Genomic DNA, 24,331 nt, shown 5'->3' with positions numbered 1-24,331 from the left:
AAAATAAACCCTTTACTATGCATGTTTTCTTTGGGGGTTAAAACATCTACGTTTTTTTTTTTTGGGGGGGGGGCTTTCTGTTGCTTACTACTATGCTACTATTACTACTACACGGTAGTAGTGGACACTAGCTACTTTTTAGACTGTACTTCCTTGCTCCCACAGATATGGTGGTTTTAAACATTTCTCAGACATTTGGAAGAATTCATTGGTGAGGTGACAAACCAGTCTCAACTAGTAGTGATGAATAAAATGGACAAAATCTAGTGTTAAACTGTTTTTGTCTTTAGTCCAGCTTTTGTAACGACGAACTGCCCGCATGCGGTATAGTTTTGCATTTATAAACCAGATTAAGGCGGGGCTCTGTTTCATAATTTTCCTAACAATGTCCCCTTTGTGTTGTGCTTTGCAAAGTGAGGAGGACGCTGAAGAGCGGTCTGACATCCGAGGAGTCCAGCGTCATGGGCCTGTCCGGCGGACATGCGGGTGACATGCAGCTGTGAACAGGACTTGAGGACTCACGTTCACACCTCCTCACCCAGCCCCCGTCCCAACACGGATGACTTGTTTGCGCTTCCGTGAGAAGCTGAGCGCCGTATTGAGACGACTTGAGCTTGGCTTTCGGCAGATCTCACCTGCACTCCCGCGGTGCTACTAAGCATCTCTGTGTATTGCCTTGCGCTCCAGAAGGTGGCCATCAACAGAATGTGAAACATGACAAAAAGATGAACAGGTGCATTTTGAGGAGTAAAATGGGTAAGTTGCTCAGCAGCGAGAAGCGAGCGCTCAGCAGTTACTTCTGTTGTCCCAGCTGCACATTTCAGTGCCTTTCTGAGTGGCTTATTCAAGAAAGATTTTCAGGGACATCCAATCAGATGAGGACCGAGCATGAGTTGCAATGGTTTTGAAAAGTGTTTGATCGATTCGCAATGAAGCTATGATGTATTTATTATAACAACTCCTTCCCTGGCGCCTTACATGTCAGTTCACATGAACTGTATGTGAAAAGCATGAAAAACAAGACATCTCCTTCAACTGGCAGCACTGGAGATTCTGTTACAAGCACTCCTCTCTTTAAAATGAATGTGAAAGTCACCATTTAACTTATATTTGTAGACACCTATATTGAAGTAATGTGAAGAAGGTATTTTAATAAACAAATGTAGGCCAGCTCATAACATCCGTTAACATTTTTCCACATGTACAAGTCCCAGTTTGCCATTTTCCACATGTACAAGTCCCAGTTTGCCATTCAAAACGGGTGCATAGCCATCAATTGATATCAAGAAAACACCAGCAGATTTTAGGGCTCTGTTCAGCACCTTAGATTCCCAGTGTAGCATCACGCGTCCCTCTTAAGGCAAAAGTTTTAAACCAAGCAGATGTGTAAAAGAAGGTAGGCCAGTGATCTTACAATGTCTGTCTTTGCTCCACTTGTAGAATAGTGTACCATAGAGTAAAAGCAGTATTATAAATGTAATTTAAAGCTTTGAAATGAGTCGGTTTTGCAAGTTACGGTTTGAAATGAACGTTCTCTGGAGACTTGACCGCTGTCACAGCATTGCACTACACAACACACAAGCAAGGCTTCACCTGCAGCCAGGAACAATGTCACTATTTCAATTAAAACGCTTGTGAAACGTCTTTGTTGTATCGCAATTTTGTTTTGAGGAAAGGACACAAGAACACATGCAACCGTCACAAACTGAAGTCATGTTTATTTTTTAGTCCGCATGGATGAGCACATGGAGGTCAAGTTGATCAATGACTTGATGTGCTCTGGACCTAATGTGACAATTTTGCTTTGAATAAACTGCAGACAATACAATGGATTGGACAGCCACCTAGCAAGAAAGGGATAGAAGGAAATACAATGGAGCTAAAAAAAAAAAAAAAAAAAAAAAAAAGCTGAACCACTCAGCAAATCCAGTGCAACCCAACACATGTTCTGCTATCTTGAAAAGCTTGCAAAATTAATAAAAAACAAGGGTACGGGTTAAGAATGATATAATTTGCATCTCCTGATCAATAATTCAATCGACGTACATTTTCCCTGAACATTGACTTTTGCACAGTACCTCAGAATTGTATAAATAACAAAATGGAATATTCCCTTTCCAACAGACATGATTTACTTGGTAAAACCCCTGAATGAATGAAAGGCAGAAAGCACTTAACATTTTATATTGCTACATTTTATTTAAAAAAAAAAAAAAAAAAGCTCATGTTTGCATATCCTCTTAGGTGTGGGGGTTCTCAAACCAATAAAGTCGCATTTTCTCCGAAATAGCACCAAATATGAAACGGCTCCAGTCAGCTGGCAGCTTTTAGAAAGTCAAGTGATTGGCCTCAGAAAAGGGCACGTAAACAAGTAAAAATGGAGGGTAGACATTTTGTGTCTCTGCTAAGATTTCATCTTGTGGAATAGAGCCACGGTGACTGGAAAGGATTAAAAAGAAGACTAGGTCTTCCACGCGTGCTCCCATTCAAAAATAGATCCACTTAAGCAGTGTGTACAAAGCTCATATAAAATGGTAGATCGCCAGTGAGGGGGCGGGGAAAAAATACTTGTGTCGACACGTAGCGCCGGCCGGCCTGTTTTGGTCTAAAAAGAGCAAAATGTGTGCAGCGCTAAAATGAACGAACGAACGGACAGGAAGTGGAACCCAGATAGCTGTGAGACAAGCGGACAAATGTTTCCAAGTTAAAGTGCCACTCCAGTCTGCACGCTCCTTCTAGGCCAGCTGATGAGGAGCTTCAAGCATCTCCATGAGGAAAGTGTCAATGGGCGTGTCGCCGATCAGCTTGAAGAAGAACAGGTGCTCCAAGCACTTTAGGCCGATTGAGCGCAGCGCGGGCAGGCGCAGGAGCAGCTTGGCAAACCTGGCACGTACACGCGCGCGCGCCAGTTAGGGGCCTGCTGCCACATTGCCTCGGACCAAGTCAGGAGGAGGGGGCCCGGCACGTACCTGCCCTGCTGCTCGGGGTATTTGTGTTTGCAGTAGGCCTCCAGCGACGCGTACACTTTCTCTCGGAGCAGTTCCACTTCCCCCGTGTTGGACAGACCTTTAGCATCTGCAACAGCGACGTTCACTTTCAGTTTGGAGGATCATTTTTACAAACCGTGCAATTTTCATGTTAGCTTGCAGATTTCTGGAAATGGACCATAATCAAGTCTCAAAATTGTGTCTGAAATTCATTACCGTCGGTGGCCACCTACAAAGCATGCTAAATAAGTAGTTGGTAAACACCCATATGTAAGCAGATAAAAGTGTCACCCCATCAGCGGCCATTTTACATTGCCACTGTTTCTGCCCAATTTACATTTCAAAGCTGACCTGCCCAGGCACGGGCCGATTAGTTTTGACGTTATACCATGGTTTCAAAACTCAACCCATAAGTTCTTTTCCCACCAAAGTAATCGGCCTTAACTGGCAATTACGTTACAGGTGGTGTTGTCCACTTCATGCTTTTTGGGATTCAGTATCATTAGGTTTATTACTGCAGCTTGGCCAACAAACTTTCACCCCAGTCTAAAAAAAAACAAATGTCCGGTTTTCAAAAATGCAGGCGACCGTGGCTTGGAAATCTGTCTCACTTGCAAAAGATGCTTCAAAAGAGCGGCGTTACTTTGATAGGAGGAAATACGTCCAACATGACATCACATTTACGAAAAGACTGTTCTCAAAGAAACAAAATCTTCAAACGAACACTGCAAGTATGCTCCAAGTTAGCGAGTGAGAGACAAGAGTCAGACAGCTTTTATGCGTGTGTGCAGAAAAACATTGAGCGTCAACATCAAATGGTATTCAGGAATCATGGTCATTTATCTCAAATCGATTTTTTTTTTAAATTGTGCTGTACATTTATACACAGTGCACGTATTTCAGTTGAAACTTTTTGTGTTCAAAGAATTCACATATTTGTTTATTGTTGAGCTGCAGGTTTTGCTCAGTTTGTTTTCATTTACCATGGTGAATGATACTGAACAAATGCTGTATTACATACTTTGTTTAAAAATGAATAGTTTTAAATGTGGAAAAATGGCTATCTAGCCAAAATGGAGGTTTGCCAGAGTGATACCGCCAATTTGTCTTGCTGCACATTCCCAGGATGCTCACCTGGGTTGAAGAGGACTATGGCGCGAAGGCATCCCAGCTCTGTCTTGTCCATTTGCATATCTCTCATCTTGTTGACAAGCTCGGTGAGAACTCTGAAGGACATTTGGAAATGTGCAAAACGTTCAAGTTTTTTTTTTTTTTTTTTTGCCCACAAAATCAGTCTGTCTGATTTGGAAATAGATGCATTTAACAAAAGTGTGGTATTACCTGTCAAATATGGCACCAACCTCTGCACTCTGCACACTTTCCCTGAGTTAAAACAAGCAGGATTTATATGAGGACCTTTTGAGCTACTTGACATCCGCGCAACGGTCCAATGAGCTAACCTGTCAAAGATGGCTCCAACCCCTGCACTGTGAGCACCGTCACGCTGCAGCTCTGAGGTGAGCAGGACGCCGTCCTTGAGGGCGATGGAGCGATGAGAGAAAGAAGCAATGAGGAGCTCATTCCAACCTGGCAACACCAACGTTTGAGTTAGATCAAGATCACTGTGATATCTTAAGACGGCAGTTCTCGAACTGGAGTGTGTGAAATTTTGACAGGGTTAGAGCAAGATTCTAACCCCACGAATTGCAAGGGCTCACTGCAGGTGTGTTTGAGTGGAGGTTACCTGCACGCAGGAGGATGACCTGGTCATCAAGGGGCAGCTCGCAGAAGTGAGGGATTCTCTTGGCCCATTCCACCAGGGCAAAGAGCTGCTTGTCTGCGGTCTGGCAGATGTTGGTGACCGCGTCATGAGGCTGAAACACATATTACTGCCATGGGCACTTTGGAACTTTCGCACACTAATAACATCATCATTCTGGTTCACAGTGACTCGTGGGCTTGTAGTTGGCCGCATCTCTTCACAGAAATACAACACTATGGTGCCCTTCACTTGAACCTTAATGGAACAGTTTGAAGTTTGGAGAAAAATATTTTTTAAATAGTGCACAATTTGGACAGATAAAATAATGATGTTGCAATATATAGCATTCCAAACATAACTGATCTTGATGACAGTTGACAAAGTCACGTAACAGATTGTGTGGTTACTAGTAGCTTGTACCTCCGGTATTAGGTCAAGCTCCATTTAGTTCAACTTGCACCACTGAACATCAGTTTGGCTTCATGTTGGCAATGAGCCAAGCCACATCTACATCACATCACCAATGCAATGGCCATAAGTCTTCCTACAAAGCTGCACGCCACACAAGGTTGCTGGCTTCCTGCCATTAAATTGCAGTTGAATGTTTAAACCAGACCTCCACCGAATGACGTAATAAAGAGACTTCCCTCTGGGCACACAAAGGATTTTCGCTAGTCTGGCACCAATTAATGCAGTCCTCCAAGTTGGCGCTTGTGCAACAAAATGCATATTAACCAACTGGTGGTAATTGTAGTTTTGGCTTGAGCTCCAAATTTGCAGTGCACCAGTTAAATTTGCAAAGCAGATTGAACTATTTGGAACCCATTTTTTGGCACTTTCCAACATTGCTGTTTCGTTTGTGACATACATCAAACGCCGTTTAGATGTCAATGACCAAAAAAAAAAAAAAAAAAAAAAAAAAACGGTCTTTTTCTGGCAATTATACAACCCAAAACAATGTATTTGTTTTATGGGTTGTGTATCGGAGTGGTTCTGTTCACTTACAGAGTTGCCCGCAGAGCCTCCATCAGAATGGAGCTCAGTCTTCAACTCAACCGCAGTCTCCGCCTCCAAGATCTTCTCCACCGGCATCTCCTCATTAATGCCCATGCTAAACTCCAGCTCGCCTTCCCGCTCGCGGTTCCTCTGGCGCTCCTCCTGAACCGCTGCATCACACAAGTATTTGTCAAAAATGAGAAAGGGTTTTAATCGCTGAAGATACAAGCCATTTAATATTATTGTAAATCACTGTAACATGCTCAGTTTGACCGTTAATAAAGGACTTGAAATCCATGGGGGAATCCTAAATTAACATTCAATTAAAAGGTATTGTAGAGAAAAGTTAAAAAAATTAAAATGATACAACTTAAGTGTACTTGAGAAGTGATTATTTTAAATCCCACCGGTGCAAGTGGTACTAGTACCAGGCTGAGAATTACTGTGAGATGAAATTATATGATGTGGTGGGACACTTTGGTCAAATTAAACAACATTTGGTTCTAACTTCTCATTTTTTTCTTAGTTTCATTACAGTGGACCCACCACGTTACCAGTTCAGCCGAGGAACAGCAATAATACGCGAATAAATGACAGATTATAACTACGTTGGAGGAAGAACATGTAATGCAATATTTTATTTAGAAAACGATGTGCCAAAAGAGAGGGATTAGGTAAGGAAACCCAACCAGTTTCTACCATATTTTCATACTACAAATCTTACTACCACAAACAACAACAATTAACTCCAAACACAGAATGATAAACTACTTAGGCTAGGTTCACACTGCAGCCTGAAGCGACCCAATTCCCATTTTTTGCCTCTATCCAAGCTTTATCTCATCTTTTGCTGGCAGTGTCAACGACACATCAGATTTTTTTCCAAATGCGACCCAGGCCACTCGGGTATGTGGTCGTAAATCCAATACACATCCGATCTCTTGACACGCCACTGCTGTCCGAGCGGCCAGGTCGCATTCATGTGGCTCGTATGTTAGCAAACAAGGGACAAACGTCACAATTTTGCACTCAAAATGATGGTAGGATATTGGAAAAAACAAACAGTAGCGAAAGATAACTCAATGAAGGAGAACGAGGTGTATTTTCTCTGTCTTTCTCTGACGCTGAGTGCAAGTACTCAATCGGCGCAAGCGACAGAGACGTTGCTGGCACTGCACAAAATGCCAAAAAATCCTTCACCTCATTGAGTTACCTCTTAAATTGAAAACATGGTCAGGTACTCCCATAAACACGGTAAGCTCGCCCACAGTCTGTGGTGTCAAGATGTCATCAGTATGCCTGCGGGACACTTTTGGGCTGTTTACCATACAAACACAGGTCACGTGCTTTTATTTGGAGATGTGAACGACCTAACAAAATAATTGGATAAAAAAAAAAACAAAACACAAAACACACAGAATTGAGCATTGAGCCAGCGGTGTGAACCTAAGACACCTTACTTTCCTGGTGCATTTCCCTTTCCGTTTTTGCTCTGTTAGTTTTTTTTGTTTTTGGTTTTTTTTTTTGGAGGGGGGGGGGGGGGGCAGAGAGCAAGAGAGGCATGTTTTGCAATACGAAGCCTGCATACCTTCCCTCTTCATGCCCATGGCCAGGCACTTCTGGTAGCGGCAGTACTGGCAGCGGTTGCGCTGGCGTTTGTCCACCAAGCACTCCTTGTTGTCCCTGCACGTGTAGCTCAAGTCTTTGCGGACCGTCCTCTTGAAAAAACCTTTGCAGCCCTCGCAGCTGTAGACACCATAGTGCTTGCCTAGTGAACAAATAGCACAGGCGTGATGAGAAATGAGGAGATAAGCTGAAACAAATATTTACAGAGAAAGCAGCACACACGGGTTGTCTTTCAAATGGAAAGAACGGTGCGGTTCATTCACTCACCAGACGAGCGGTCTCCACAAATGACGCACAGGCGCTTTTGAGACAACATGATTCCCGGACTGTGTGCAGACATGGGCCTCAGGCCGAACGGAGGCTTGATGTCCTCAGAACTGCTGATTGAATGCATCCCTGACATGGCGCCTGTAGCAGAGAGCTGAGAGAATTGACATGTTAGGGGTTCCACCTTACAGAAATAGTAAGTCAATGATGTTGCGTGTCGACCAACTCTTCCGTTTCAATCAGAGTTTCCAACAGTTCCGGCTCGAGGCCCAAAAAACGGAATTATTACGGAAATGAAAACAACAAATTTGTGTGGCCCCCATTAAAACCAGTTACTCTTCCCACACATATTAAATTCTTCAAAATGGCGCAGACCCTGGCATAATAAAAGTTTGAAAACTAATTACAGATTTATTTTTTGAGTTAATTTTTGAAGGTTTTTATTTGCCAAAGTCTAACCTAATTTTCCTTTTAATGTCAATTTACCTGGCTGTGGCTGATGGGTCCAAATCCCAGAGAGGGTGACACCATTGGAGAGTTGATAGAGAATGGAGAACCAATGACATTGGTGGGGCTGTTAGGTGCTGAGCTGTTAGGCTGCTGGGAAGACATTGCTCTAATAACTCCGGATGCTGTCCCGCCTGATGGATATCAGTCTGAAGGTGACAGACGTGAGCGGTATTCAGTACTAGAGCATCATTATGACTACTTGCATGATAAATAGGGATGCAATACAAGAGCCATTTCAAATATTCTGCTTTGCAAAGAACTTGCAGTCCTGCATCCTCTTGAATTTCCCCATTGCTAAACTAATGAATTCTACAGTACAAAAAAAAAAAGCCTGTCTAATACTAAGTAAGGTTAACTCAGTTGCATTAGTCAACAAGATTAGGAACAGCCCTCAATGAGATAAAATACTCAAAATCACTCACAGTGAGGTTTTAAACGCGGATTATTTTACACATTCGTAGATATCGTGGATTGGTAGTAAATATGGTCGGTGTACAAAACAATGTGCATATTAAACCAGCCCAGCAACATTTGTGAGTGATCTTTAAATGGTAACCGTGTTTAAAAGCAGGCAATGTTACGGTTTGGGACTGTTAACAGGTTTCCTTGAGAATTGTTGCTCACCATATGCACCAGTAAATACAATAACATTGCTCGTCAATTCAAATGCTACCTATTGTGCCAACGCGAAGTTAACAGGACGTAGAACATTCATCGATTGGGACGCTCGAGCCTTTGGGCTAGTAAAATTAGCTAGCTAACATTAGCAGCATACCTGGTTCGAATTGTACTTGATCAAACTACTCAAACGCTATTCGGTTAACACAAACGTTGCCACAGCACAGCTTGATTGTCAATAAGAAGGGTTTCAAATCCGCGTATACTTCGCAATTTAATCTACTTAGCGGAGCTTCGCGACGATTAAGGCTAACCTAGCCAACGTGGCTACCATTAGCCTACCGCTGACTACATGGTGGTAGTCGAGGGAGCTAGATAATGGCAACCGACGTGTTCGCCTGCAGGTCGGGATAAAAAAAAAAAACACTTACCAATCGCACAAAAGACGCATTGTTAGAAAGCGCCCCTCTATGTCTTGATTGTGTTTCCCGAGAAGCAACAGCGGACAGCAGGGCCGCCGCTCAAATCCAGTTGCCTTCAACTTGACGCTGTTGTTGTTTACTGGCCATGGTGGCTCAGCGCCAGCTCCACTCGAGCCAAAATGTCTCCCGGGACCACCCAGTAGCTCGATCACGTGACACGGTTGCACGGGAAAGGGGGCGAGACGGGCACTCGTACTGGATAAATTCAAAGTTCGGCACTTTGAAATTACTCCACAATTAATTGAACTGTACTGCACGCACTTCGAATCATGCGCACACGTTCCTTCAGAAAATGTGTGCGCATGATTCGAAGTTTTGAAATCAAGATACTTTTCATCAGTCGACAAACCACTGAATTTGAGAATTTGGGAGATTCAAAAATGTCATAAATAATCCACAAGAAATACTGAATTAAATAAACATTTTAGAGTGGAAATGTTTGCCTTAGTCAAGAAACATGGAGGCAGGTGATGACTGATAACGGTGTCGTCTGTTTTTGTTTTTGTTTTTGTTTTTGTTTTTGTTTTTGTTTTTGTTTTTGTTTTTGTTTTTGTTTTTGTTTTAGTTTTAGTTTTTGTTTTTGTTTTTGTTTTTGTTTGTCATGTGACGTTCACAATCTGAACCACGATACCTGAGGCCTGAGTATCTGTGATGACGTTTTCAATCGACAGTAAGTGGCAAAATAGCCACCCCATCCGATTGATAAGAACAGGTTTCTGCCGAAAGGGACAGTAAACCTATTTAGATATTTTATCATATTATAATATTTTGCCCATCACTAGTTTGATGGCTATTGATTTTTCATGTATAAACTTCAGGAGCACCTTTTGCCACTTGTTCTCAATTGAAAATGACATCACCAGTACTAAAGGCTAAGGTAACATCTTACTTTTTACCTAGATTTGGTTTGGTTTTGTAGCGCAGAACTGGATATTTGACCTTTTTTGTGCTGCACTATCAGTTATCAGTTGTTGTTTACAGTATGCATTTCAGTCTATGAAACGATGACTCTGAAACACAGCGTAAATATCGACAACTGTGCTCAGTACAATATATTAAGGACACCTTTTCTCTGAATAATGGCTGCTCTAGCACTCAGCCAGTTATTGCTATCCTTGCTGCCTTTTTAGACTGTGTTTACACTTCCATGCCCACAAGTATATGACCATTTCAACATCTCAGAAAAGTGGAGAGTTTAACTGGGTGAGGTGAGCAACAGTGACAGGTAACACAAATGGTGCGGATTGGTGACGAATAGTGTCTACAAATGTACAAAATCTACTTGTTTCGTTAGTCTTTCATTTTTAAAATGTTTTTGTCAATTGGAGATCTGTCTGCAAAATGACGGTTTGCCAGTGATGGACGAACCAACTAATTGCCCAACACTGATGGGACTTTCACAAGCTGAGCCGTGATTCGTTGTTATCTGAGCCTTGAGCACATAAATGTCATTCTCAGTCAACCTTGGAAGTGAAAATGTATTTTTAAAGGTATTATTTGTACTGTACATGAAAAATAACACAGTTATCAAATTAGATTTAGGCAAAATATGAAATTTTTACTAATGAACAATGTTGAAATAACATTAGCATCCATTTAAGTTATAGTCCATTAATGCAGTCTGGTTCAAAATACCATGTTTAAACAAGTGGTGCTGCATAAAATATATTGTAAAGAAAAATAGCAGAGAAAATCCCTTATAGCTGTTGTTTCATTATATCCAAATACAGGCATGAACAAACCCTTTGATTCCACTATTTTACAATTTACTGGACCATGTGAAAACATGCGCTTGTTTGCACAATGACAAGCATGGGCTTCTGATTGAGAGGCATTCAGAGTGATATAGTGAAAAAACTCCATTCATTCAAGCAACATCTGATGAGAATTTATCCAGTCCCGCAGGGTATGCTCAAGCATGAGATATAAAAGCAAGAATGGATGTCTGAGAGCCACTAGTCACAGTTTGGCGTGCACTTCCACGTCAGCAAGTACAAAAAAAATGTAAGTCAGCACTCGAGTCACTCTGATGATGTCAGATAGAAAAGAAGTGTATATTATCATTTACAAGCCTGAGCAATCATTCAGAGTTACACCACATGATCTCCCAGTATAACAAACCCACTAATGCTCAACATTTTCACGAATTTGTCCTCCGCTTCCCAGTGATTGTGTATAAACGTCAACAATCCAGGAGCCATGTTGTGCAGCAATGTGAAGTTCCTATGGCAGACAAACGAGTAAAACTGCTTTGGTAAGAATCATTTTTGAAGAGGAGTCTCTCAACAAGACCAGTAGCATTCTTATTGTGGCATTAGTGCTGCGGCTGCCTCTTCGTGGCTTTATAATCCGTTCAGAGAGCATCCACCTTCTTGTTGCCTTTTCTTTCTGAAAACACATCATGGTGAAAAGGAGCACAACTCTTTGTCTACTGCTAATTTCAGGTTTGTTATTTTGTATGCATTTATCAGCATTTATCAATGCTGTAATGCCACACTAATGATATTTTAAACTATGCGAAAGTTGTTCCTTGAAAAGCAAATGTGCGTCTTTCTTTCTGTTATTTAACAAATGAGCTGTCGTTCCACAGAATTCTGCTCTTTTAAACTCGTGTTTTCCAACTTCCACTACATCTCACTTAAGAAGACTCATGAAGAAGCAAAGGACTACTGCAGACGGATGCACACAGACCTTGCCACTATCAACAACCTGACGGATATGAAGCAACTGATTGCCTCTGTTGCAAATAACACCGTCAGATCGTGGATCGGCCTGGAGCTGGGAGATGTATCAAGCTGGCACTGGGCTTGGCCAAATCAAAAAGTAGATTTCTTTAACTGGAAGATAGGAAATCCACAGGGATTGGGTCAACACTCATGTGCAGCTATGGATTCACAAGGAGAATGGTTTGAAAGTGAGTGTGAAACCCAAAGGAGCTTTGTTTGTCACGGTAAGTACACACTTAGAACTATAATCAGAAAATTGCAGACATTGTTTGACCAATGCCACAAATCATGCTTTAAAAAAAAACTATTGGCAGCCAACAGTGAGGTTCCAAGTGACGACTACATTTTTGTTGCCCAAACTAAATCATGGAGGGATGCCCAAAAGCACTGCAGGGATTCATCTTTGGATCTGGTCAGCGTAAGCTCAGCAGAAGAGAACAAAAAAGTCCAGAACGTGTCCACAGCTGAAAATGTGTGGATCGGCCTCTTCCGAGATTCGTGGAGGTGGTCAGACGGGAGCGAGTCATCATTCCGTTACTGGAAACCGCAGCAACCAAATTACCGCAATCAGGATTGTGTTGCTGCCATATTCAAAGACGCTGGCCAGTGGAATGATCTGAAATGTAGCAGCCAACGCACCTTTATCTGCCAAGGCCGTAAGTTGACTTGTCTTTTTTTTGAATCAAGGAAAAGCTGTAGTGAAATTGCATTCTGTCCAAGTATAGTTGTTGGGAATATTATTCAACGCAACAGGGAATTTATAAAAGTAATACAAGTTTACAAACATATACAAGTTTAGAGTAAAGCAACAAAGTGTGAACAATACAATTTGTTTCCATAAAACTAAAACAGACACTTTTTTTAACACTGTAAGTACCATTGACATCAAAGGAAATCAACGGAGACAATAGCGAAGGGCACCATTGACGTCAGCTGCATTGTTTTATTTTGTTTTAATGGGAAAGGGTGGAGAATAAGTTTGGGAAAATTAAAAAAATAAATTGTTATTAAAGTGTGATTAATTTTGCTGTTTTTGACTTAAATCAATAGAGCAAAAAGTTGGACCAACTCTTTGTTTTCTTGCCAATTCAGGTCATTAATTGAATCATCAATTTCATTTTTCAAATTCATGTTCAAGTGAAACCTACAAACTGTTGGTTGATATATATTATTTTTCTATCATTAATTCATAATATAACAAAATTGTACACACTCCAAAACAAGAAGATTTAAAACCCCAAAAAATAGTAAAGCGTCAAAAGTGGGCCAGCCACTATTTGGACCAATTCGTCCTTTTTCTTTTGTACAAAAAAATCGGGTCAAATTGAGTTAAGGTTTGACCCAAAATTGGATTATTTTTGAGCCAACAGCTTTTAAAGTGTAGAACACATAGATCGATCCCTTAAAATATCAGCGAATTGAGAAATTTGCAAATACTGGACCAGGATTACTCAAGAACTGTCAACTTTTTATTTGGTGGTGTTCTGTGAAATCTTTCTAATCATGTCAATATGTGCCTAGGCCCACTGAATGTTGGCAAACACAAATCTAAACCTTTGAAAATGGCAGCCATGCACATTGGTGTTGACTGTTTACTCAAAACATTTATAGCGCCACACAGTAGACTACCTTTGTGTGTACATCTCCGGCAAAGTTTACGTTTACTACACTTTAACTGCATCCAGTGGAGCCATATTACTACCCAAAGTTTCCATACTTCACATTTTTAATATAGATATGTTGTCTCTCTGGTGAGTACAGTATGTTCATATAATCAGAGCTCCTTCCATATGAATTGCTGCATCAACACATTGTGGCATGGTGGCCATCCACATAGACTACAAATCCGTTTAAACTGTCTATTAGAGTAGTAGCTCTCATTGCTATTGTCTTATGTTTGAATGCAGCCAGTATAGTTCCAGCAGCCACTCAAACAAGCACTCTAGGGACACCGCCGACGACTGTCACGACACCTTCAAACAACTCATCATCAGTTGTGGTTCCATTTAATTCCTCAGCCGCTACTTCTATCCAACAATTAAATACAGGTACAGTATGTCACCAGCAGAGGCCACAAAAATATACCAGCAGCCGTGCAATGCAGTACAACTGTAATGCAATGTGAATAATATGAACGTCACATTTCTCTGTGACTACTCCACCCGACAACATGTGACTCTGCGACAGAGGCTGGGACCCTGACCACAACGCAGTCGTCCACTGTAACACCCTCTGGTGTTAGTCCTCTTTTGACTTCAGGTACACTTGTTCTGTAGGACACCTCTCTCATCACCCACTAGTTTAAATAGGGTATTCTGATTAATACCGCATTTGTGGGAAATGAATTAAGCATCAAAATCCGCCTATGTTTATACATCTCAGGGGGCAGTTATTTTGCCACTTGCTGCCGACTGAAAATGGCATCACAGTTGCTCAGGGCTCAGGTAACGACCAAATCATCACAGCTCACCTTTTGTCTGAGTCTGGTCATGTGACATTTGTAAGCCGTCATGATTGGTTGTCACATGAACCCCGAGTAACTGAGATGTCACTTTCAGTCGACACCAAGTAAAAAAATAAAACATAACTAGGCATTCATGATTCCAACCTGCTCCACATAGAAAACCTCTTTTCAAACATAAATCTAAAAAAAGAAGTTTATACAACACATTTTATAACAGTTTATTATTATTATCATTATTGTTATTATTATTATTTTTTTTTTATATATAACGCATGTTCGTAATAGGTTCACAGGTGAATTGAAGCCTTTGCCAGCTGACTTTAGGTGAGCAGGATGCACCCTCACTGGCTATAGAGCCTTGAAGTGGAGCCCGAAATTGTGGAATGCACATCATATTTAAACCAAGCATCTCTTATATACATGTAAAAAAAAAAAAAAAAAGAAAAGGCAGAGAAGGTTGCTTTTGTGAGAAATGTTAATAATGGATTTTTTATATATATATATATATATATATATATATATATATATATATATATATATATATATATATATATATATATATATATATATACAGTATATATATATATATATATATATATATATATATATATATATATATATATATATATATATATATATATATTTTTTTTTTTTTTTTTTTTTTTTTTTTTTTTTTTGATACCAGTATACTGGCATGCTGTATATACTGTACAGAAAATGTTACATGAAATAACACTTTGGTGTAATCAAACCCTTATGACAGTGGTGTCAAAAACATTTTAATCGTGGGCCAAATAGTACATTTAGTTCCTGTCAGAGGGTCGTTATGCCCTCTAAAAGTCAAATATTCAAGTGTGATTAGCACACATTTACCGAGTTTTAAAGTCAGAGCAGCTGTTCAAAAGGGTGATTGGTAACAAAAAATGCTTAGTGCTTCATAAAAAAAAATATATACGTTTTAAAGTTGAAGACAACTTGCAAATTAGGCATTTTAGTCAGAACCTTGAATTCATAATTAGCATTTCGCAGGCCACATAAATTGATGTGATGGGCCAAATTTGGCCCCCGGGGTTTGAGTTTGACACCTGCATCTTATGAGATTTCTGAAGGTAAAACCATGTCGGTTAAGGATGAAATCTAACAAATGTGTTATCTAATTATTCTGTTATCTTGCGGGCAGTCGAAGTATAGCAGCTCCATAAATTATTGGCATGAAAGTGAAACACATGACATAGAACTTATATTTAATTTTCCATACTAATTGACAAGATAGTAAAACACGTAAGTTGTTTTTACCTTTCTCGCCTCCTCCCACAGGAAACCTGATATTAATACGTGAAAACATGACTTGGATGGAAGCCTTGAGTTACTGTCGAGAGCACTACATGGACCTCGTCTTCATCACTGGGCAAAGCACTCAGGATCAAGTGGCGCTGATGGCACGGAACGCCACATCATCCCATGTTTGGCTTGGTCTGCGCTACGCTTGCACCTTTGACCTTTGGTTTTGGAGCGGTTCGTCCGCTGACTGTTACCAGAACTGGGCCCCTGGGCAGGGACCCCCAGAGCAAGAATATGACTGTGGGGTGACTGGTGCCATGAAGACCACAGGGGGGCAGCATTGGGTGGGCTTGCCTGAGACACAGCAGCTGAACTTTATCTGTCAGGACTGTGCTGGATAAGGAAGTCTTTTTGAATTTGCCTCTACGCAAACATGAGCTGGTTCTACTTGTTTTATTGTGTTGTATTCACAGGTTTGATCTCACTCATCAGTGCACGATGTGGGAGAATACTCAAGGACTGCTTCCGCCATTGTTTTGTATGAATGTCATTAAATATGAAAACACTGCAGTGCGCTGGCCAACACATTCATGAGCGCAGAGAGTGACATGAGAACATTGATCCGCTGCTTTCACTCAGAGGTTAATATTTGCATGTTGACCTCGACTGCCTGAGCTCAAGATGCTCTTTTTTAGGACCACCATGGACCTGATGCAGACGGCCTGTTACCCCCACTGACCTTGTCCACAGTGCTGAGGTCTGCGCCGATCAGCAAAACCGTGGGAATTGTTCACAACATTCTGGACTGTTATTGATCATTACACTGAAAAAAGTGAAAATGAATAATCAATGTGATGGAATAAGAGAGAAAACGAAACATAGCGAGTGCAGTTGTGAGGGAGTGAACCTGAAAAGTCCGAACCTCTTCATGAGTCAACACTTGCATTTAGGTTTTAATTGGATTGTGGTTGAGGTAAGGGTCACAGTAAAGTAATATATATATATATATATATATATATATATATATATATATATATATATATATATATATATATATATATATATATGTAAGAAGGCCAGCCAATTCTTCAAAATAAACCATACCATAATAAGTAATGCTGCGATTGGCTGCCAACCATTCCAGGGTGCCCCCTGCTTATTGCCCGAAGACAGCTGGGATAGGCACCAGCAAGCCCGTGAACCTTGTGAGGATAAGCGGTTCTACAAACTGTATGGATGGAGTAATAAGTAACAAGTAATAATATATTTTTTTTTTCATAGAGCATAAGCAGCTCCCAATGTACAGTGTGTAGACAAAAGGGTCTTGTTCTAAAATCAAGTTCACAATAAGGTGTTGTTCTGAAATCATGTTCAGTTGTCAAATAAGAGCGCTTTTTGGTATTTGATGATTCAAATAAAATATATTTTACACTTTGTCTAGATATGTGTTAAAACATGAATTATTGATTAATTGTTGGACTAGAAATCCATCCATCCAAGTCTGACGATGCATACAAAAGAGCAGAATGAAAATGGATTTTCACAGTAGCGGGCATTGTGAATCAAATCAAATTTTACATCTCTATTCCAAATCACAGGAAATTGCATTCAAGTATAATTTCAAATAATCCCAACAACCTTGTAATCGTATTCTGCTTTCGGAGGGCTGCTTTTTGCATCGCCAATGAGCCTCATGTCATTTGTCAATTACCACGGTCCATTACGCATGAGTGTGTCATAGCGTAACTTTCCTGTCAATTGGCGCTGGTCACTGAGCCTCCCATCAGTTCAATGTTAATGTCCCATTGGGTCCACTCCGTCCGTTTGTGGACCATCTCCACCCCGGCGCCCCCTCACCATCTTTTCTCACCCTCGTCTCCTCTTGTGTGCTGTCCAGCTGGCTCTGACCTCTGACCTCTTCGCCTTCACTCCTGACCTCTGGGGGACATTCCCACGCCGCACCCTTTTGTGCACTGCTCCCCATGGTGACTCGATGGCCACTCCCTCTGCATCTTTAGAGATGACGATGGCGGGCATCTTTCACTTAAGCTCGTAGTAGCGTAATGCTGCCTAGTTTGGGCTCTTTTTCCAGATACCGGCCAAACTATTAGGTACACCAGAAAAAAATATCAGACACTTTGCATCTAGAAACATATACGTTTTGACTGGCACTTTCTGACAGGTTAAAAGTGTCTTGTTGTGTTATGTTATGTTAGGCCTTCGATGCAGTTAAATAAGACAAGCAAAATTTTAGAAACGGCGTTGCATAAACTACTTTAATCACACACTGTTGAACAAATATGTCTCACGTATGTGAAAAGCTGAGCATTATCATATTTAGTAAATGATAGATGGTCTACTGGAGGGGTCAGACAATGCATGTACTATATATATATATATATCGGGGGTCACCAACATGGTGAGGTAGCTCCCAAAGATCATATGAATAGCCCAAAGGCCTGTCCTGCAAATACCTTATAGTGACAGAATATTGTGATTTTCAATGAATTTTACAAACAATTATACACAAAATTACTATTGTACCATGACCATCTAAATAATATCCTCAGTTTGCTAAAATGTCCAAATTGGAGGCACTCAGGATTAGCACTTTTTAACTTTTCATCTTGGTACCTGTCATGCGCACTGCTGTCATTCTTTTCTTCTTCGCATTCGAGCCCCCATCACCACGGACCCCCCCGCCCCCCCCCCCCCATCTATTCCTTCTGTCACTTTCACAGCTAATTGTAGAAAAGGAGATTTTCTCCTTTGAGGCCCAGTCGCTTAGGTAACCCCGCTCCTGCATGAAATGAGATGGATAGATGGGAAGCGGCAGAGAGGGGCACATGAAGAGCCAAACGGAACAGGCAGCGCTGGAGGTCGGATGCACAGGAGAGTGGACTGCAACGACATTCACAAGAAGGTATATAAAACTTAATAGACTTTCTGTATTGATGGACACATTAGTAAATTCGTGACTAAAGGTGCATGTTGTAAGTATTTTAGAATTTCACTTGTGGATAGCTGCTGACTTTATATTTAATACTTCACAAGTTAAGATTTGTTCAAAACAAACATTGAATGTAACTTTTTTTTACTTCACTTTTTTATGCACAATGTATTATTATTATTATGATTATGATTATTATTATTCTTTTAAATGTATTATTTCTTTTTAAGAAACTGCAGTGTCTACTGCGAAAGATGCTTTGCTATGTGTCTGGGAGTCTGGAGCTGATTGTCCAAACGCAATTCTTGTGTTTCACATCCAGGAGTTGTGGATGGACATCAGGCCCCTGACTCTCAAATATGCACTGATTTTCCACAGTGACTGACGTCCCAGGAGGAACTACACTTAATGATAGGTCATTAGGATTTTGCAAACGCACAGTATTTTAACTACAAAATTTGTTCTATGATGTTTGTAAGACGGCGTAAATCCAATTTCAAGATGGCTTTTGTTTATTGACTTTATCTTACAATTTAGGAACTTTGAAAGATAATTTAGATGATATAGACTCCCATGAAGCATAATCTGACTGCACTGTATGTACAAAATACGCACATCTTTCTTCATAAAAAAATACTATTTAGGTTTATATGCATGGACCTTAAAAATTTGACAAACATCATTATATAATATAAAGCCCTGTACAATAGACCTAAGGTTAAGTTTGTTTGTTTTCCTCTATAACCTATAATAAAATCTGACATTTGACTCCTTTACATTTTTTTATACAATTAACTTAGCAATGAATTACTTTTGTCTTGTCAGGAAATTTTTGTGTTAATATTTAAGAAGCTAAATGTGAAGGCAAGAGAGCAGCGTGAAGCCAAGAAACAAACATGCAACAACTGTGCTTATTGGACTCATGAAAATTTATACACACAGAATAAAATGGATCTAGTTTTGACATGGAATATTTTCATCTAAACTTTTAATTTGAAAATCCATGCGTCAAACACACGTTGCATTTCAAATCAAGGTGGTAAAACCAAAGCAACTTTTTTGCTGTCCAAATGCAAAGGGACCTAAGAAGAGTTCAATTCTTTATTACTTGGTCATCCAATTGTGTTCAATTTGGCGTTACATGTTCTGCAGGATGCAAAAACAAAGACAAATTGACCATTGTTGCAAAAAAATGCAACTATTGTGACCATTTACTGATACTTCTATTTATTCGATGTCAAGGCAGCCAAATGCAGTAACAAAAGCATCGGTTTCTGTCACTTTCCATACTGTATATGTACAGTAGCTTACTAAAGACCCTATCAATGGCATAGATCTTTTCAAAAGCGCTCATATTTCCCTCCAGGATACCTGTTAGACACAGTGGTAAGCTTGTTGCCCAGAGTTACCCAAAGAGATGCTGCATGGAAGAAAAACAGTCAATAGGTTCCAATCTCCAGCCTGATTAATTGTCAGGTTCAACAAACTTTAATTTATCCTGATGCTTTTGCATTTTTTTTCTTCCAGGGTATGCTACACGGGCTTGCAAATATTTTCCCAGAGTTGTAATATAAACTTACAATGACTAAAAGTCACAAAAGTTACAAAATGTCATATGCTGCTGATAAGCAACATACTGTATTATCAGGCACTACACAAGGATGTAAAAAAGGGCTAAACTGTGTGTGTGTGTGAGAGGGGGGGGCTTCCAGCGCCACTCTGGGTCCCCCCCTGCTACTCAGAACTCAATCAAAAAGGCCAATCAAAAAGGCCTCTTTCAGATTGGATCATGCAATCAAAGACAATGCATGGACAAAAACTGGTTAGGGTCTGTCGTTTCATCTTATTGGCTACACAAAAACCTACAAAGTGAGATAAATTTTCTAAGTAAATTTCAGGGATGACTTTAAAATAAAGGTCAAGGTGTGTCACCAGGGCAGATAATATGCTGAATTTTACTATCCAGCATTTAATACTGCCATGCCATGGCTTGTATTATAGTGCTGCATACAAAGATTGCTTGATATAAACTTCATGTAAGTGTTGAAGGAAGGAGGACAGACGGACAGACAGACAGACAGACAGACAGACAGATAGATAGGAAACGGAAATAAATGGAATCCACGCTTTGTGTGTGGAGGGGAATGGGGACACAAAAGAATAAAGAATAGAACAAAGTAGGAAAAATATGACTTATAGTTATCTGATACTTTAGACAGCATTAAATATAGTTAAAACCTTTTGTGTGGTTGGCATTAAAGGCAGAAGCACAGAGCTTCAGAATAAACAAAATCTCACTTGACAACAGAGTCAACAAAGCTAGTTCAAATATTTCATATTCAATTGAGTTTTGGCTTAGAAACACATTCATTATGAGGACATTACAAAAACATTCATAAGGTTTTTCCACCAATGTTCTCGCCTATTACAGGAGGTTTATGCCAGCAAGGAAAAATATTCCACACTGGACTGAAGCAGGTAACATTTCGGTTGAAAACAAAGATTGAATTTAACAATTTGTATGCTAGAGTAGTATGTATGATTTCTCTAAAACAAGCATCAGCTCTTTTGTGGACGCCATGCCTCATATAATCACATAAGGGGTTCTTCTGCACCATCACCACATTCTTTAACTATTAGTAACATTAGACATTTCAGACGATTTCAAACTGATATAGAAACTTGGTTTGAAGTTAAATATACACACATTCATTGGTTTCTGGCAAAGAAACAACAAATTAAAAAAAATGTTTAAGGAGCTATAATCTGTTATGTTGGCATAATTGTCAAGTGCGCACAACTGAAAATGATTAGGAATTACTTGACGTGTACATACAAACTACCACCACTGAGCGACGCTGTTTCAAAGATTTTTATCTACTGTAATTCTTTCTTCAGAATGGCAAAGCGTTTATTAAATTTAAAACGGTTTAATGAGGGGAACGTTTTGACCCAAGGTCAGATGGTTTCTAATTTCTCAAAGAAAGAGTGATTTTCAGTTTTAGAGGTTCAACTGTCTGTAAAAGTCAATCTGTGTACTGCAGCTCCCCCTCTCAAGTGAGATGGGACAGGACTTCAAGTGGCGTAGGTAAAAGCCCTATTCATTTGCAATATAAACAATGCAAGGAGATATGTGGAGATGGAGCGATTCCTACATAGCCGTAGATCTGTGCTTCTATAAACATGCATTTAGCCAAATCTAGCAGGGAAAGTCAGTGCATTGCAAGACTGAGTGCAAAGATAGAATTACACAAGTTAAGAATTGTCACTTCAAAATAAATAAAGAATTCCCCTTATGTCCATAGTGAGCCTATATGCCATTTATTAATAGCCATAATGTCCTAAATGAGCTGAACATAGGAACAAAATGAATCAGTTAACAAAATGTTCACAAGTGTTGCAGTTGAAGGCAAAAAAGTGGGTGGAATAATAATAAATGAAGATAATGTGATGCAGCATGTGATAAAAATCCAAATTACTTGACAGATAAAATTGACCGACATAGATTATTAAATTCAAAACATTTTAAAATGTGGTCAATGTGTGCTTTGAACATATAAGCCCTATTTTGATTATTTATCATTGTTTTATTTAATCATATCATCCTGATTTTGAAACTAGAACACAGTAATCTGTTGCCCTTCAGGCTGGAATTTTGCATTGCAAAGGACAGCCATCGGGCCAAAACATAAAAAAATTCTTTGGAAGAGGTAATTATTGGATGATTGTGCTCTGCTACAGAATGCATAATGATGTGTTAAGTTGACGTTTACAAACAGGAGACAGAGTGCTATAAAAATGTATCATTTCTCTCCGTCATTCCCTGTGTATCACTTTCAGTGAAATTATTAGATAATTTTTTTTGTTAGCGCTAAAAATACTTACTTTCCAATTTAAGTGTTGATTTAAAAACTGTTTAGATCAAAGTTACAGCTCAGTGTTGTCTAGCAAATGTCTAATCTTCAAAATCAGATGCATTCATGCTGTCATCTCTCTCCAAATAAGGTGACTGAGTTTGGTGAACAGGTTTGATTTAGCTTTCCAGCTGAATGTATTTATTTTAAAGTTTTTTTTTTTCTCCTGTCTCTGGCCTTGCCGTAAAGAAGAGGGGTCTCTGTGCTCTACACAGTCTCCCTTAAAAATCACAGACAGCCTGCCTCCTAACATCTGCTACGGGATAGAAGAGGGAGAGGAGGAAGGGAGGAAGATGAGGTGATTTTAAAATGTTGACATCAAATGTCATTTGCTCACAATGCTGTGAACTGGGTACAATTTCGGTGCTAAATTCTTTAGCTAGCTGTGGTCCCAAAAGTCAGCAATTTTTTTTTTTTTTAATCTTTTCTGATTTTGTTGAGAGCGTTAAAGTTAACCAAAGAAAACAGAGAGAGTGAGAGAGTGATGCAAGTGAGGAACAAGCGAAGGCTTATGTGCTGATATTATTCTAATCTTAGAGGCCCCGTCCAACGTAAGCAACACGGGAGGACTTGAGCATCACTTCAATGCAGACCCATCAATGGCTACTCTGTCTCAGCCTTCCACCATTAGACATTTCATTACGTTTGAATCTAGGGAGGATATGTGGCACAAGTACTAGCCAAGGCTGAAACATTAGTCACCTGCAAAGTCAATGGCAACCATCTTGGCGCACACAAAGAGCTTAGGATGCATAGAGATTCTGACGTTCTTGATAATTGACAGTTTAAAGAAGTTAATTGGATTTTATATGTTAAAATTTAAACAGATGCTACATGCTAAGTCTGGATGTCATTGTTCCACATACTAAAATAGAGAATAGTATAGAACGGATACAAATGTTTCCACAAAACTTTATTTTAGAAAAACATCTGGGTAATGGTCTGGATATAAGAATTTCATGTGTTCACAGTTTGGGCTAATTTAATCATCCACACTGCAGAATCCTAATGATCTACGTATAATCTTGTTGTTGCTATCTTGCCTTTTGGGTAAGGATACAAAACCAGATGCATGAATATCAATGGTGCAGCCAGTGCAGCGCACCAGGGCCACAGATTGCGGAGGGTCCCATTGAAAAAAGAAAAAAATTGTCCTGGATTATTTTGTAGCTAGAATAGCCCAGGGTGGGTCAGTGACACTCTATGGGTTATGGAAAAAAATAATGAGTCATGATAATCCAACGCTATGGTTGAAAAAAAGAGTGGCTAGTGAGTGGATATAAGTGCATGGCAAACTCTGATTAAAAAGCGGTGCACAAAAAAAAAAGAAGACAAGAAGAGACATGGTGAAGCTGGATAAAATATCTAAATTAAACTTGTTTTTCAGCCCAGCTAGTTTAGACTACCGTGGGTCCAGCCAACTCAGTAGCTTTCCAGCTAGCTCAATTGCAGAGGCAACATTTACCCTTCCGCTATGCTCCAATTTTCCAGGTGGTCAAAAGTCGTCATCCCTGACAACAGTCCAGCCCCAAGAGATGAATTTGGTGAATTGGGCTATGCTCACAAGTGGACCTATTACAAACTCATTAATAACTGTGCTGAACACAGGGCCCACAAAATGAGTTTCTCATGGGCGATTGACTACAGCTTCTTTTTATTAAAATGGATTAAAAGCATTTTATTGTTTTATGGTGCCACAATGAGCTGTTTGCATGGTGTGTGTGTGTGTGTTTGTGTATGTATACATT

The 24,331-nt window shown here is 39.9% G+C and overlaps 3 protein-coding genes across 9 annotated transcripts in view; 2 read left to right on the top strand and 1 right to left on the bottom strand.

Moving 5' to 3' along the window:
- The window catches only part of LOC148425552 (FH1/FH2 domain-containing protein 3-like), an 85,094-nt gene extending 83,450 nt beyond the window's left edge, over positions 1 to 1,644 (top strand). For all 4 annotated transcript variants that reach the window (XM_088411579.1, XM_088411581.1, XM_088411580.1 and 1 more), the window contains one exon: positions 415 to 1,644. In XM_088411579.1, the coding sequence (XP_088267705.1) occupies positions 415 to 503 (89 nt within the window). In that variant the 3' untranslated portion in view covers positions 504 to 1,644. The remainder of the gene's footprint in view (positions 1 to 414) is intronic.
- Positions 1,645 to 1,693: 49 nt separating this feature from the next.
- LOC148425551 (retinoic acid receptor RXR-beta-A-like) lies at positions 1,694 to 9,361 on the bottom strand. Of its 2 annotated transcripts, XM_088410610.1 has the most exons (11): positions 9,198 to 9,361; positions 8,125 to 8,294; positions 7,639 to 7,792; positions 7,334 to 7,513; positions 5,755 to 5,915; positions 4,732 to 4,861; positions 4,448 to 4,574; positions 4,329 to 4,370; positions 4,122 to 4,213; positions 2,970 to 3,075; positions 1,694 to 2,883 (listed from the first exon to the last, which is right to left on the bottom strand). In XM_088410610.1, the coding sequence occupies exons 2-11, from the start codon at positions 8,248 to 8,250 to the stop codon at positions 2,736 to 2,738; spliced, it is 1,266 nt and encodes a 421-aa protein (XP_088266736.1). In that variant the 5' UTR covers positions 8,251 to 8,294; positions 9,198 to 9,361; the 3' UTR covers positions 1,694 to 2,735. The 2 variants fall into 2 exon arrangements, with proteins under 2 accessions (XP_088266736.1, XP_088266738.1); XM_088410612.1 differs by lacking the exon at positions 8,125 to 8,294.
- Positions 9,362 to 11,555: 2,194 nt separating this feature from the next.
- Positions 11,556 to 16,289, top strand: LOC148425550 (macrophage mannose receptor 1-like). 3 transcript variants are annotated; one of them, XM_088410720.1, is made up of 6 exons: positions 11,556 to 11,692; positions 11,839 to 12,198; positions 12,289 to 12,630; positions 13,882 to 14,022; positions 14,162 to 14,233; positions 15,756 to 16,289. In XM_088410720.1, the coding sequence occupies exons 1-6, from the start codon at positions 11,650 to 11,652 to the stop codon at positions 16,118 to 16,120; spliced, it is 1,323 nt and encodes a 440-aa protein (XP_088266846.1). In that variant the 5' UTR covers positions 11,556 to 11,649; the 3' UTR covers positions 16,121 to 16,289. The 3 variants fall into 3 exon arrangements, with proteins under 3 accessions (XP_088266846.1, XP_088266848.1, XP_088266847.1); XM_088410722.1 differs by having other exon boundaries at positions 11,564 to 11,692; positions 11,895 to 12,198; XM_088410721.1 differs by having other exon boundaries at positions 11,564 to 11,692; positions 11,892 to 12,198.
- Positions 16,290 to 24,331: the final 8,042 nt, after the last annotated feature.

Source organism: Hippichthys cyanospilos, chromosome 3, assembly GCF_059441005.1.
Source record: "Hippichthys cyanospilos isolate Australia breed blue-spotted pipefish chromosome 3, RoL_Hcya_1.0, whole genome shotgun sequence".
In the NCBI taxonomy this organism is placed as follows: domain Eukaryota; kingdom Metazoa; phylum Chordata; class Actinopteri; order Syngnathiformes; family Syngnathidae; genus Hippichthys; species Hippichthys cyanospilos.
This window is presented reverse-complemented; position numbering and strand designations above follow the sequence as displayed.

Bases quoted from the DNA above. Each gene is read 5' to 3' on its own strand.
- LOC148425551 (XM_088410610.1), bottom strand. From the start codon at position 8,250: ATGTCTTCCCAGCAGCCTAACAGCTCAGCACCTAACAGCCCCACCAAT. The intron at 5,916-7,333 runs GTATGCAGGCTT...TGTGTGATGCAG, and splicing joins CATGGGCATGAAGAGGGAAG to CGGTTCAGGAGGAGCGCCAG. The intron at 4,371-4,447 runs GTTAGCTCATTG...GTTTTAACTCAG, and splicing joins GTTGGAGCCATCTTTGACAG to GGAAAGTGTGCAGAGTGCAG.
- LOC148425550 (XM_088410720.1), top strand. From the start codon at position 11,650: ATGGTGAAAAGGAGCACAACTCTTTGTCTACTGCTAATTTCAG. The intron at 12,631-13,881 runs GTAAGTTGACTT...GTTTGAATGCAG, and splicing joins CACCTTTATCTGCCAAGGCC to CCAGTATAGTTCCAGCAGCC. The intron at 14,234-15,755 runs GTACACTTGTTC...CTCCTCCCACAG, and splicing joins TAGTCCTCTTTTGACTTCAG to GAAACCTGATATTAATACGT.